The sequence below is a fragment of the Rhipicephalus microplus genome, chromosome 2 (genome assembly GCF_043290135.1).
Source record: "Rhipicephalus microplus isolate Deutch F79 chromosome 2, USDA_Rmic, whole genome shotgun sequence".
Taxonomy (NCBI): domain Eukaryota; kingdom Metazoa; phylum Arthropoda; class Arachnida; order Ixodida; family Ixodidae; genus Rhipicephalus; species Rhipicephalus microplus.
Window position 1 is genome coordinate 38,230,213 of NC_134701.1, and position 15,180 is coordinate 38,245,392.

General features: G+C 51.8%; 1 protein-coding gene across 1 annotated transcript; it reads left to right on the forward strand.

The window, feature by feature from the left end:
* Window positions 1–9,550: 9,550 nt before the first annotated feature.
* On the forward strand, window positions 9,551–10,678 carry LOC142788869 (uncharacterized). Its single transcript, XM_075884979.1, has one exon. It carries the CDS (start codon window positions 9,551–9,553, stop codon window positions 10,676–10,678), a length of 1,128 nt encoding a protein of 375 aa, XP_075741094.1.
* Window positions 10,679–15,180: the final 4,502 nt, after the last annotated feature.

The window sequence follows — 15,180 nt, forward strand, 5'->3', positions numbered from 1 at the left end:
GCCTACCCCCCCGCCACGTCCTTCCAATCTCTACAGTCAACAGTTGATAGCCTACAAACTGCCATGCTTGGAAGCATCCGAGCAAAGCTACCCCTCCATGCCCGCACCACCACCTCCTCCGGCGCCGCCCGAACCTCGCAAACACCGGTCGAGGCAACATCTTCCGCTGTTAAAAATGGCTGACCGATCCATCGTCACCATTTGGCAGTGGAACTGCCGTGGTTTTCGTCCCAAGCGTAACCACCTCCTTCTCCACCTACAACAACTAGACCCCTCGGACGCGCCTGATATCATCGTACTACAGGAAACTCACGCCGACGTCTCCCTCTCGGGTTACGTCGCCTACAACCAAGTAACTCACCATCCTCTGCCCCATCCCGTGACGGCCGTCCTCACCCGGCGGACGCTCGCTGTCAATCGACACGATCTACCCTTCCCTGCAGTCCATCACGTCTTTCTCGAGACACTACCTCAGCAACGTGAACAGCCCTCTCTGTTTATTCTCAACGTGTACAACCCCCCTCGCTCCACTGAAGACGCGTCTCTCCTAGCCTTGCTCCGTGCCGCTGCAGCGAAAGCAGCCAAATCACCCCTTCTTATTCTCGGCGACTTCAACGTCAAGCATCCGGACTGGGGTTACTCGAAGGCAGATGGCCCCGGAAGGAGGCTGTGGCAGCTCGCTCACGATCTCAACCTTTCCCTGCTCACCGACCCCACGCAACCAACGCGCATCGGCAACAGTGTGTGCCGCGATACCACCCCGGACCTCAGCTTCTGCCGCAGCGTGCCCGACGCGCGCTGGTATAACACGCATCAGTCCCTCGGCAGTGACCACTATGTCCTCACCATTCAAGTTCTCACCTCCCCCAGCAAGCCGCGCCCACACACGGCCCGCTATACAGACTGGGACGCTTTCCGAGAACGCCGGTTGCACTCCGCCACTTCCAACATCGAGGACCTCTCGACGTGGACCGACCAGCTGCTAGAGGACCTCGACGCAGTCACCGCCTCGATCCCCACCACGAAGGACTATCCGGCAACTGACGCCCGTCTTGCCCACCTGTGGGCCGCCCGCACCGGCCTTTGCAACCGTTGGCAGAAGCAACGTCACAACCGTCGCTTACGCCGCCGCATTGCGCACCTCGATCGTACGATCGAGCAACACACCACCGCGCTCGCCCGCCAACAGTGGGAGCAGCTCTGCTCGGGTCTCTCTGGTCAGTTGGGCTGCAAACAGTCCTGGCATCTCCTCCGCCACCTCCTCGACCCTGCTTCTGCCAAGTTGGTCGCTCGGCAGCAGTTACAACGAGTGGTCCGGGCTTACCCCGGCGACACTCCGTCGCTGATGGCAGACCTGTCCGCCAAATACCTTCAGCTTCTGCCTCCTGGCACACCTCCTCCCCCTCTCGCGTCCTACTCTGGGGCCCCCAACCCAGTACTGGACGCCGATATCACGGAAGCGGAGGTCTACGCGGCATTACAGAAGCTCCGCACCACTTCCGCCCCCGGCCCAGATCGCATCCCCAACAAGCTCCTCCGAAACCTCGACGCCCCTTCGGCTGCTACCCTCACTTCGTTCCTCAACGAGTGCTGGCGCTCCGGCAACCTCCCCCAATCATGGAAACACGCTCGCGTGGCTTTCATCCCCAAGCCGGGCAAGAAACTCACAATCGAGAATCTCAGGCCCATTTCACTCACCTCGTGCGTCGGCAAGCTTCTAGAACATGTCGTTCTCGCTCGCTTGCAAACGTACACGGACGCACACCATCTCCTTCCCCACACCATGCTTGGTTTCCGCCCCCACCTATCCACGCAAGATGTCCTCTTACAACTCCACCATGATCTCCTCGACCCACCCACATTTTCAGACACAAAGGCTCTCCTTAGCCTGGACCTTCACAAGGCGTTCGACCACGTCTCCCATTCGGCTATCCTTGCCGAACTCGCAGCCCTCAATCCCGGCACCCGCACCTACAACTACATTCGCGCGTTCCTCACCGCCCGCACGGCCGAAATCATCATAGGGGACCTCCCGTCTCCCACGTACGAGCTTGGCCCTCGTGGCACCCCTCAGGGCGCCGTCTTGTCGCCTTTTCTATTCAATCTTGTCCTCCGCTCGCTTCCTGGCAAGCTGGACCGCTTACGCAATTTCTTAGCAACCAAGATAAAAAGGAAATCGTATTTTCAATATTCCATTCACTTTTTAGTTATTGTTTGTTAGTGTAGAGAACAGGAATTAAGACTGATAGTGAGAAACATTTCACATTACAGAGAAAGACAGTAAGACTACTTCACTTCGGATATAATATAGACTAATCAGAGCCCATGTAAAAGTATCACATTCTGCAATTCCACTTTATTTACAAGTTGAAACTGTCTATGAACATATATTGGGAAGTATCGGGAGACTGGGGTTCATTCAGCCGTCACTACCTAAACAGCAACACTGGTCATGACCCACGCAGAACATGCATAGTTCTTGAAAGAATGCATAATTATTATGGTTTGCAGGCAATCGATTACCAAGCCATGAAATTATGTAATGAGCAACTTGAAATATTAGTATTGGCACAATCGTGCACAAACTCTAAAAATTTTAAATTAGTGCGACATCTTTTTGGAATGCGTTACCTTCTAGCATTAAGCGTTGCCCTTCATTTCCTTTGTTCAAAAAGTCTGTCCAAGTCATTTTCACGAATAACCATACTTGTGATCGTTTACCTGTTTGACTCGTTTGTTCTTCGGTTCTTTTTATACCATGTTGCGTGTTTTGGCTTGATTTGTGATGTAAAAGTGTATTTTGATGTCAGTATATTGTAAGAATTTTTTGTTGCTCTGCATATATTTTACCGTCATTTTGTATCGAAAACAGAGGGTCCCACTAAATTCTCTGGCTCTGGGACCCTCGTCTGTATATCCTAGATTTTGTAACTTGTTTTTGGAAATAATAAAACTAGAAAAAAAACTTGAAGAAAAAATCTTGGTCCTTCTTTGACATTTAGGATAAATTGATATTTTGTGCGCGGTTGATTGGGCTGTAGTCTTCCACACGATGTGTATATATGTCTGTGCATATATGCATGTGTGTGTATGTGTAATATATATGTGTATGTATATGTATATATGTGTGTATATTTGTATATGTGAGCTGATGTATGTGAGTGTATATATGGTTGTGTAAATGCCTTCGTGTATGTATATTCTGCAAGCGCATTCACATGATTTTCTTAATATTCATCACTTTTTAAATGCGAAGAATTTCTTAGCGAACCTCGGCGACTTTGAGCGTATCTATCTATCTATCTATCTATCTATCTATCTATCTATCTATCTATCTATCTATCTATCTATCTATCTATCTATCTATCTATCTATCTATCTATCTATCTATCTATCTATCTATCTATCTATCTATCTATCTATCTATCTATCTATCTATCTATATATCTATCTATCTATCTATCTATCTATCTATCTATCTATCTATCTATCTATCTATCTATCTATCTATCTATCTAGCCACCTACGACATTTAGCTTTCCTCTCAGTTTCAATAAGGATGTAGATACCAAACTTCCTATGGCATAACATGACCGTACGAAGAGCATATTTGACAAGTTATAACATGAAAATTATGACATTTATGTCATGAATGTCGTGATTTACATTTCATGGTCCTGCAGCTCTTGCGGTGGTTTCGTTCATGTGGCATATTGCAAAACCGGTATAGTATGACATGACTGCATGGCGAACACAAGCGACAGACCCTGACATAAAAATCATGACAAGCGTGTCATGTAACAACACGACTACATGCCGCGCTCATGATGCACTCACGGCCGTTTCGCTAGCGTCACATATACCAAATTCGGTATTACGATACGTGAATGAATGGTGCAGGCATGTAACTAGTGCAAACATGATAATTTTGAGATGCGTGTCATGTAACAACATGACTATATGCCACGCTTATGATGCGCTGGCGGCCGTTCTGCTAGCTTCACTTATACCAAATTTGGTATAACGGGACGTGAATGGATGACGAAAGTACGATACTGGTAAAAACATGATAAACGTGAGATAAAACGTAAACATTTTGACAGCAATCTGTCTGGCTGGGCAGAAAAGTTTAGAAAATTGAAATTGCTCCAGTCACAGTTCAAAAAGAGCCCGACGTTTCGGGACCGACTCGGTCCCTTCCTCAGGGGGTGACTGTCTTGGTCATGGAAGTGTCGTCGCGTCGTGTTCTCTCACCACGGCTCCGGCTTTCCCTTTCCACCACGTTTCGGAGACCGTGAACGTACACCGAAGGCATTGTTCCCAGCGAGCGGTTCATGTTGGCAGGCGTATGCTGAATGTGCCAAGACTCGAGCAAGAGCCTCTTTCCCAAATTCCGTTCTGTTTCAATAACAGAAGCGCCGTCTAAGTCAATTTGATGGTCGTGCTTCTCGCAGTGCTCCGCCAGAGCGCTACGTTGCACTTCCATCTTCCTGACGTCGTTCTTGTGTTGGCGCATTCTTTCCGGGAAACACTTGCTCTCGCCTATGTAGCAGGCTGGACACCCAGAACACGACACTTTGTAGACAACGCCCGGGTGTAGCTCCCTCGGAGGTCGGTCTTTCGGCCGCGGTAGCAAGCGGGCGAGCGTCGAAACAGGTTTATGGATTACCGTGACCCCGGCTTTTCCTAGGACTCGTGAGAGCTGTTCACTTATGCCCGGCACATATGGAATGGCGACGCGGTTGTTTGGCGACTTCGTTTCTCTCGTGTGCGGTGGTTTGGCCAGGGCGGAAAGGGGGTCGGGTGGTGTGTCGCTTGCAGGTGTCTTTCCGCGGTGCGGTGGTTGTCGTCTCGACAAACGGCGTGACGCCCGGCGGATGAACGCTTCTGTGTAGCCATTCCTTCGTAGCTCGGCGACAATCCTCTTTTCTTCTTTCTTCCTCTCACCTTCCGACGTGCAGATTACTCGTGCACGTGAGAGGAGTGCCGAAACCACTGAAGCTTTGTGGGCAGTTGGATGACAGGATGAAAAATGCAAATACCTGATGGTGTGAGTTGGCTTTCTATACACCGAAAAGGTCATGCGCTCGCCCTGTCGTCTGACTAAAACATCGAGAAACGGAAGCGCCCCGTCTCGCTCTCGTTCCACCGTGAACTGTATCGCTTGGTCGATGGAGTTTAGATGTTCGAGGAAGCTGTCTACTGCTGCCTTCTTTATTATGCAAAAACAGTCATCCACGTACCTCACAAATACTTTCGGCCTGTCAATAAAGGAGCCCAGTGCCTTCTCTTCTATGTGTTCCATTGTGAGGTTTGCAGCCGTAACTGAGATCGCCGCTCCCATCGCGGTCCCGCTGGCTTGTCTGTAGAAGCTCCCGTTGACGCTGAAATACGTCCCCTTGAGGCAGTATTCCAGTAGGCGACACAGTTCGTCGACGCCCAGGCAGGTTCTTTCATCCAAGAGCTCGTCTTGGTTCAACGCTGCTCGTGCGCTAGATACCGCTAGTGCTACGGGCACACTGGTGAACAGGGATACGACGTAGAACGAGACGAAGCACTCATCGCTGCTCACGGTCACATCTCTCACGCGCTCCACGAAGTGGCTGGCGTCGCGTATGTGGGTTGGTGTTTGCCCCACGAGCGGCGCGAGAGTCCGGTGGAGATACTTGGACAGCGCCCGGAGTGGAGATGTTGTAAAATCCACGATAGGACGGAGCGGAACTGTGGGCTTGTGGGTCTTGGGAAGCCCGTAAAATCCTGGTGCAGAGCCGTTCCGGCAGATGAGCTGGAGGTATGTGTTTCTCGCCTTCGGGTGCGCTTTAAAGATATCCGCCAGGAGCTTGTTCATTTCCCTTTGGACACTTGGTGTGGGGTCCTTCGTCAGCTCTTCGTAGGCCGGACTGTCCAGCAGGTCTCGCACTTTGTCGTTGTATGCCTCCCTGTCGAGCAGGACCACTGCGTTTCCTTTGTCGGCCGGGAGGATGACAACCTTATCATAATTTCGGAGCGCATGGATCGCCTTACACTCCTCTCTCGACAGGTTGTGCTCACGGCGCTTTCCTATTTTTGATAGTACGCCGATAGCCTTGAGACGCACGTTCTCCCGAATGCCGCTGTCGAGTCGCCTTATGCCTTCCTCCGTAGCCGCGATGATCTTCGGCAGTGACGGACGTGTCGTGGTCGTGTTGAAGTTGTGTCCCTTTGCCAGCATGCTGTGCTCTGTCGGGGAGAGTTGTTTGGAGGACAGATTGACGACAAAATTCTCGTTGTCAGGACTGTAGTGGTGTTTTTCGCCTTGAAGCGTCGCAAGCTTACTTTTGTGGGTCGCTTGTTGTTTCTGCGCTGTTATTGCAGCCACATTTCGTGCGAACTCCTCGAGTGACGGAAAGGTGTCGGGCAGTCGATGTTGAAGTTGCCGTCATAGAAAGAACAGGTCTAATTCCTTCTTCTTGATGACGCTGTGGCACTCATGGATTCGGGCGTTTAGTAGCCGCCGTTCAGCTTGTGCGATGATCTTGTTGCCTTCCGCCGTGTGCACCAGGCGCTTGAGCTGAAGGCTTCGTGGTATCACGTTCCTCTCCCGACAGGTCCTCGTGAAGTCGAGATGGTTGCGGTAGGTCGTGACGCCGCGTGCTACGTTCACGTACCGCTTTGCGAGGAGCGCTGCTTCCTGACCGAAGTCACTGCGTAATGACTTAAACGTAAACATTTTGACAGCAATCTGTCTGGCTGGGTAGAAAAGTTTAGAAAATTGAAATTGCTCCAGCCACAGTTCAAAAAGAGCCCGACGTTTTGGGACCGACTCGGTCCCTTCCTCAGGGGGTGACTGTCTTGGTCATGGAAGTGTCGTCGCGTCGTGTTCTCTCTCCACGGCTCCGGCTTTCCCTTTCCACCACGTTTCGGAGACCGTGAACGTACACCGAAGGCATTGTTCCCAGCGAGCGGTTCACGTTGGCAGGCGTATGCTGAATGTGCCAAGACTCGAGCAAGAGCCTCTTTCCCAAATTCCGTTCTGTTTCAATAACAGAAGCGCCGTCTAAGTCAATTTTATGGTCGTGCTTCTCGCAGTGCTCCGCCAGAGCGCTACGTTGCACTTCCATCTTCCTGACGTCGTTCTTGTGTTGGCACATTCTTTCCGGGAAACACTTGCTCTCGCCTATGTAGCAGGCTGGACACCCAGAACACGACACTTTGTAGACAACGCCCGGGTGTAACTCCCTCGGAGATCGGTCTTTCGGCCGCGGTAGCAAGCGGGCGAGCGTCGAAACAGGTTTATGGATTGCCGTGACCCCGGCTTTTCCTAGGACTCGTGAGAGCTGTTCACTTATGCCCGGCACACATGGAATGGCGACGCGGTTGTTTGGCGACTTCGTTTCTCTCGTGTGCGGTGGTTTGGCCAGGGCGGAAAGGGGGTCGGGTGGTGTGTCGCTTGCAGGTGTCTTTCCGCGGTGCGGTGGTTGTCGTCTCGACAAACGGCGTGACGCCCGGCGGATGAACGCTTCTGTGTAGCCATTCCTTCGCAGCTCGGCGACAATCCTTTTTTCTTCTTTCTTCCTCTCACCTTCCGACGTGCAGATTACTCGTGCACGTGAGAGGAGTGCCGAAACCACTGAAGCTTTGTGGGCAGTTGGATGACAGGATGAAAAATGCAAATACCTGATGGTGTGAGTTGGCTTTCTATACACCGAAAAGGTCATGCGCTCGCCCTGTCGTCTGACTAAAACATCGAGAAACGGAAGCGCCCCGTCTCGCTCTCGTTCCACTGTGAACTGTATCGCTTGGTCGATGGAGTTTAGATGTTCGAGGAAGCTGTCTACTGCTGCCTTCTTTATTATGCAAAAACAGTCATCCACGTACCTCACAAATACTTTCGGCCTGTCAATAAAGGAGCCCAGTGCCGTCTCTTCTATGTGTTCCATTGTGAAGTTCGCAGCCGTAACTGAGATCGCCGCTCCCATCGCGGTCCCGCTGGCTTGTCTGTAGAAGCTCCCGTTGACGCTGAAATACGTCCCCTTGAGGCAGTATTCCAGTAGGCGACACAGTTCGTCGACGCCCAGGCAGGTTCTTTCATCCAAGAGCTCGTCTTGGTTCAACGCTGCTCGTGCGCTAGATACCGCTAGTGCTACGGGCACACTGGTGAACAGGGATACGACGTAGAACGAGACGAAGCACTCATCGCTGCTCACGGTCACATCTCTCACGCGCTCCACGAAGTGGCTGGCGTCGCGTATGTGGGTTGGTGTTTGCCCCACGAGCGGCGCGAGAGTCCGGTGGAGATACTTGGACAGCGCCCGGAGTGGAGATGTTGTAAAATCCACGATAGGACGGAGCGGAACTGTGGGCTTGAGGGTCTTGGGAAGCCCGTAAAATCCTGGTGCAGAGCCGTTCCGGCAGATGAGCTGGAGGTATGTGTTTCTCGCCTTCGGGTGCGCTTTAAAGATATCCGCCAGGAGCTTGTTCATTTCCCTTTGGACACTTGGAGTGGGGTCCTTCGTCAGCTCTTCGTAGGCCGGACTGTCCAGCAGGTCTCGCACTTTGTCGTTGTATGCCTCCCTGTCGAGCAGGACCACTGCGTTCCCTTTGTCGGCCGGGAGGATGAGAACCTTATCATAATTTTGGAGCGCATGGATCGCCTTACACTCCTCTCTCGACAGGTTGTGCTCACGGCGCTTTCCTATTTTTGATAGTACGCCGATAGCCTTGAGACGCACGTTCTCCCGAATGCCGCTGTCGAGTCGCCTTATGCCTTCCTCCGTAGCCGCGATGATCTTCGGCAGTGACGGACGTGTCGTGGTCGTGTTGAAGTTGTTTCCCTTTGCGAGCACGCTGTGCTCTGTCGGGGAGAGTTGTTTGGAGGACAGATTGACGACGAAATTCTCGTTGTCAGGACTGTAGTGGTGTTTTTCGCCTTGAAGCGTCGCAAGCTTACTTTTGTGGGTCGCTTGTTGTTTCTGCGCTGTTGTTGCAGCCACATTTCGTGCGAACTCCTCCAGTGACGGAAAGGTGTCGGGCAGTCGATGGAAAGGAGTCGGGCAGTCGAGGGAGCTACACCCGGGCGTTGTCTACAAAGTGTCGTGTTCTGGGTGTCCAGCCTGCTACATAGGCGAGAGCAAGTGTTTCCCGGAAAGAATGCGCCAACACAAGAACGACGTCAGGAAGATGGAAGTGCAACGTAGCGCTCTGGCGGAGCACTGCGAGAAGCACGACCATAAAATTGACTTAGACGGCGCTTCTGTTATTGAAACAGAACGTAATTTGGGAAAGAGGCTCTTGCTCGAGTCTTGGCACATTCAGCATACGCCTGCCAACGTGAACCGCTCGCTGGGAACAATGCCTTCGGTGTACGTTCACGGTCTCCGAAACGTGGTGGAAAGGGAAAGCCGGAGCCATGGTGAGAGAACACGACGCGACGACACTTCCATGACCAAGACAGTCACCCCCTGAGGAAGGGACCGAGTCGGTCCCGAAACGTCGGGCTCTTTTTGAACTGTGGCTGGAGCAATTTCAATTTTCTAAACTTTTCTACCCAGCCAGACAGATTGCTGTCAAAATGTTTACGTTTAAGTCATTACGCAGTGACTTCGGTCAGGAAGCAGCGCTCCTCGCAAAGCGGTACGTGAACGTAGCACGCGGCGTCACGACCTACCGCAACCATCTCGACTTCACGAGGACCTGTCGGGAGAGGAACGTGATACCACGAAGCCTTCAGCTCAAGCGCCTGGTGCACACGGCGGAGGGCAACAAGATCATCGCACAAGCTGAACGGCGGCTACTAAACGCCCAAATCCATGAGTGCCACAGCGTCATCAAGAAGAAGGAATTAGACCTGTTCTTTCTGCAACGGCAACTTCAACATCGACTGCCCGACACCTTTCCGTCACTGGAGGAGTTCGCACGAAATGTGGCTGCAACAACAGCGCAGAAACAACAAGCGACCCACAAAAGTAAGCTTGCGACGCTTCAAGGCGAAAAACACCACTACAGTCCTGACAACGAGAATTTCGTCGTCAATCTGTCCTCCAAACATCTCTCCCCGGCAGAGCACAGCGTGCTGGCAAAGGGACACAACTTCAACACGACCACGACACGTCCGTCACTGCCGAAGATCATCGCGGCTACGGAGGAAGGCATAAGGCGACTCGACAGCGGCATTCGGGAGAACGTGCGTCTCAAGGCTATCGGCGTACTATCAAGAATAGGAAAGCGCCGTGAGCACAACCTGTCGAGAGAGGAGTGTAAGGCGATCCATGCGCTCCGAAATGATGATAAGGTTGTCATCCTCCCGGCCGACAAAGGGAACGCAGTGGTCCTGCTCGACAGGGAGGCATACAACGACAAAGTGCGAGACCTGCTGGACAGTCCGGCCTACGAAGAGCTGACGAAGGACCCCACACCAAGTGTCCAAAGGGAAATGAACAAGCTCCAGACGGATATCTTTAAAGCGCACCCGAAGGCGAGAAACACATACCTCCAGCTCATCTGCCGGAACGGCTCTGCACCAGGATTTTACGGGCTTGCCAAGACCCACAAGCCCACAGTTCCGCTCCATCCTATCGTGGATTTTACAACATCTCCACTCCGGGCGCTGTCCAAGTATCTCCACCGGACTCTCGCGCCGCTCGTGGGGCAAACACCAACCCACATACGCGACGCCAGCCACTTCGTGGAGCGCATGTGAGATGTGACCGTGAGCAGCGATGAGTGCTTCGTCTCGTTCGACGTCGTATCCCTGTTCACCAGTGTGCCCGTAGCACTAGCGGTATCTAGCGCACGAGCAGCGTTGAACCAAGACGAGCTCTTGGATGAAAGAACCTGCCTGGGCGTCGACGAACTGTGTCGCCTACTGGAATACTGCCTCAAGGGGACGTATTTCAGCGTCAACGGGAGCTTCTACAGACAAGCCAGCGGGACCGCGATGGGAGCGGCGATCTCAGTTACGGCTGCGAACCTCACAATCGAACACATAGAAGAGACGGCACTGGGCTCCTTTATTGACAGGCCGAAAGTATTTGTGAGGTACGTGGATGACTGTTTTTGCATAATAAAGAAGGCAGCAGTAGACAGCTTCCTCGAACATCTAAACTCCATCGACCAAGCGATACAGTTCACGGTGGAACGAGAGCGAGACGGGGCACTTCCGTTTCTCGATGTTTTAGTCAGACGACAGGGCGAGCGCATGACCTTTTCGGTGTATAGAAAGCCAACTCACACCGGCAGGTATTTGCATTTTCCATCCTGTCATCCAACTGCCCACAAAGCTTCAGTGGTTTCGGCACTCCTCTCACGTGCACGAGTAATCTGCACGTCGGAAGGTGAGAGGAAGAAAGAAGAAAAGAGGATTGTCGCCGAGCTACGAAGGAATGGCTACACAGAAGCGTTCATCCGCCGGGCGTCACGCCGTTTGTCGAGACGACAACCACCGCACCGCGGAAAGACACCTGTAAGCGACACACCACCCGACCCCCTTTCCGCCCTGGCCAAACTACCGCACACGAGAGAAACGAAGTCGCCAAACAACCGCGTCGCCATTCCATATGTGCCGGGCATAAGTGAACAGCTCTCACGAGTCCTAGGAAAAGCCGGGGTCACGGTAATCCATAAACCTGTTTCGACGCTCGCCCGCTTGCTACCGCGGCCAATAGACCGACCTCCGAGGGAGCTACACCCGGGCGTTGTCTACAAAGTGTCGTGTTCTGGGTGTCCAGCCTGCTACATAGGCGAGAGCAAGTGTTTCCCGGAAAGAATGCGCCAACACAAGAACGACGTCAGGAAGATGGAAGTGCAACGTAGCGCTCTGGCGGAGCACTGCGAGAAGCACGACCATAAAATTGACTTAGACGGCGCTTCTGTTATTGAAACAGAACGGAATTTGGGAAAGAGGCTCTTGCTCGAGTCTTGGCACATTCAGCATACGCCTGCCAACGTGAACCGCTCGCTGGGAACAATGCCTTCGGTGTATGTTCACGGTCTCCGAAACGTGGTGGAAAGGGAAAGCCGGAGCCGTGGTGAGAGAACACGACGCGATGACACTTCCATGACCAAGACAGTCACCCCCTGAGGAAGGGACCGAGTCGGTCCCGAAACGTCGGGCTCTTTTTGAACTGTGGCTGGAGCAATTTCAATTTTCTAAACGTGAGATGCGTGTCATGTAGCAACATGACTACATGCTACGCTCATGATGCGCTTGTGGCCATTTCGCCGGCTTCACGTGTACCAAACTCGGTATTACGCAACGCGAACGGAGGACATAGGTAAATTACACATTCAAACATGATAATGCAGTCATGTAACAACATGACTAAATGTCGCACTTAAGATGCGCTCGCGGCTGTTTCGCTAGCTTCACACATGCTAAATGTAGTATTACGTGACCCTAATGGATGACGAAGGTATGCGACTGGGGCTAACATGATAATCATGAGATGTTTGTCATGTGAGAAAATGACTACGTACCACAGTCAAGGCGCCAATACATTTCGACGTGCGGTGAACGTGCTCGCCGGCATCCATTTCGTCGCGTCACGCTGGCGTTGCCACGCCAGACGCCGGTCTTGCCATATACTCGTAGGCGCGTTTCACGCTGCGTTGCTTTGACGCATGCGCGTTTCAGAGTGCCCGGCGTTCTTTCGTGACGAAAAGAGTGATGCGCAGTGTTGTTTGGGTAACGCATCGGCGCGGAATGCAGCATGTTGCATTTCGCACCAGTTGCCATCGGGCCGCGCCGACGGACGCTAGTTGCGCCGGTCGAACCTGTGGTGCGATTATATACAAATTCCAAATCCGGGCAAAGGCGGTCTGTTCCATTGATTCACACGCAATTGGCCCACATGAGCCGTAACGAGTGCTATGACGTTCTGAGTGACGTGGGCTGGGGTGTCACGTGACTGTTTTTCTCTGGTTTCGGAGGAAGGCGAAGGAACGGTCGGGGAGACCATCCGAAGGGAATCAGATCGGTTGAAATGGCTGCAAGGTGGCCTAGATTGGATTGAAATGTAAGGGCTTCACGACTTTTCAGCATCCGGGCACTTAGACAACATGGCGTTTCCCCCTGCCATGGTTTTTCGTCTCGCCTGTGCGGCTGCTGCAGCCGAGCAGAGACGACGAAGTGAGGTTAAAGATGCCTTTGAAAAGTTCACTGAAGAAGACTTTCGGCAATGCTCTCGTCTGTCCGAACGAACAGTGCGTAGCTTGTGCGACGAACTTGTCCCTGTCATCGGATGCCAGCGAGCCAGTGGGCTTTCCACAGAGAGGAAAGTGTTGTGTGCGGTGCGAGGTTTCACCACTGGTTGCTTCTAGAAGAGCGTTGGTCGTGATGAGCACAGCAGGAAGTCTCAGCCGGCCGTGAGCAACACTATCCACGAGGTGACGCAGGCCATCATCAACGTGGCTGCTAGGAAAAAGCTGATGAACTTCCCACTGACAACAGCTACTAAAGATGAGGCAAAGGCGGAGTTTGTGCTACGCGGTTGCATCCCAGGCCTGCTGGCGTGTGTCGATGGCACGTTGATCACCATTCGCAAGCCGGACGGATTCAGACTGGCCGATACGGCGAGCTTCATGCCTAGAAAGGGCTATTATGCCCTGAACGTCATGATCGTAAGTAACGTTAGGATCCTTTCTTACTCGCCCATAGGAGCAATTGTTCACTTGTGACGCAAAGCTGGAAAAAGTAATAATCCAACGAATAAAAAAGAACCTGCTGGTAACTGGGTGTGAGCTAGTCGGTGACTCGCAAGGCCTCAGTAATAACAAGTGGCATGTGCGTTGTGCGTGAGCAAGTTGCCGTTTTTGCACTGGCGTGATGCGCAATTGTGTTGTGCAATTTAGAGGTAATCAGTAACATGGGCAGCAGATGTAGCAGAAATATATGCACGACAGGGAAGTATTTCCAAGACGAAAGTGCTTACAATCACAATTGCATGAGCTGGCTTTGGTATTTACGAGTGTCTCTCTCAAGAGCAACACGTAGGTTTTCACTTATTGATCATTCAGTGGAAGTCGTAATCATGTGTACAGCAGAGGAGGAGTCATTGCCCCCCCTCCTCAGTGTGCTACACTTTGTGTTTCCTTCTAAGGAAAGCTTCTTGTACCAATGACTGTACTAGTACACAATGTTTTCTGTGTATGCGTAGAAAAAAGGGATTTATTCTGAGTATAAGTGGAGTACTATTTTATATCGCTCCTCATCGCAGGTGTGCAACGCATAGCTGCGCATCCTTGTCATGGTCCCATGGTTCCCAGATTTGTGCCACGACTCCTGGGTGTGGTAACCCAACCCACTGCGTGCACGCCTAGCTGCACATCTGCAGCCTGGCGAATATCTGCTTGGTAAGTATTAATGCGTACTAACTGGGGCAGAGCACTCAGCTTTCATGTTTCTATTGTAGGAGACGCAGGGTATCACCTCGAGTCATGGCTCCTAATTCCAGTCCTTGGCAGTAAACTGTGCAACGCTTCCGAAGGCCGATACAACAAGGAGCATGCATCCATGCGCTATGTTGTGGAAAGATGTATCGCAGTGTTGAAGAGCAAGTTCCGCTGCTGACAGCACTTTCGAACGATGCTCTACAATCCCGATCGGGCGGCGCAAATCATCTATGCTTGCGTTGCTCTCCACAACATTGCATTGCATGCAGACGACTGGACCTTGGACGAGTATGTTGTGGACATGCCACCAGCTGAGGATGACGATGGGGAGCCAAGGGGGAGCCATATGCTCACACCACGCAACGTGCTGCTCAGAGACGGCAGCAGCAAAACGCTGTCTTGGGCCTTTTTTGAAGTACACAGGAACGGTGAGTTCTCACGTTTTCATATCACTCACACAATTTATTTATACTGATTCTAGTGCATGTAGACATGACAGGGCTGTGTTTGCCACATTTGAATACACAAATTACTTAGTCGTGATTCAATATGAAGCAAGGTGGCAATGTGCAAATGCTGCATTTTCTTTAAATGGCACATCAAATATGCAACAGAAACACCCTTTTCCATATCAGGGATCACAGTCGCAACAGACTAGATCAGAGCAAGCATATATGAGCGGCACTCTGTGCTGATTGTTGCCATCACAAAATTGTGCGAACAATGCAGCAACGTCACACAATTTCTTTCATCAGAACGCATAAAAATTGCTATTCCATTAGTAACATGATACATAAGTCCGTATCTTCTCAT

Excerpts from the sequence above, each read along its gene's own strand:
- LOC142788869 (XM_075884979.1), top strand. The coding sequence starts at position 9,551 with ATGTTTACGTTTAAGTCATTACGCAGTGACTTCGGTCAGGAAGCAGCG.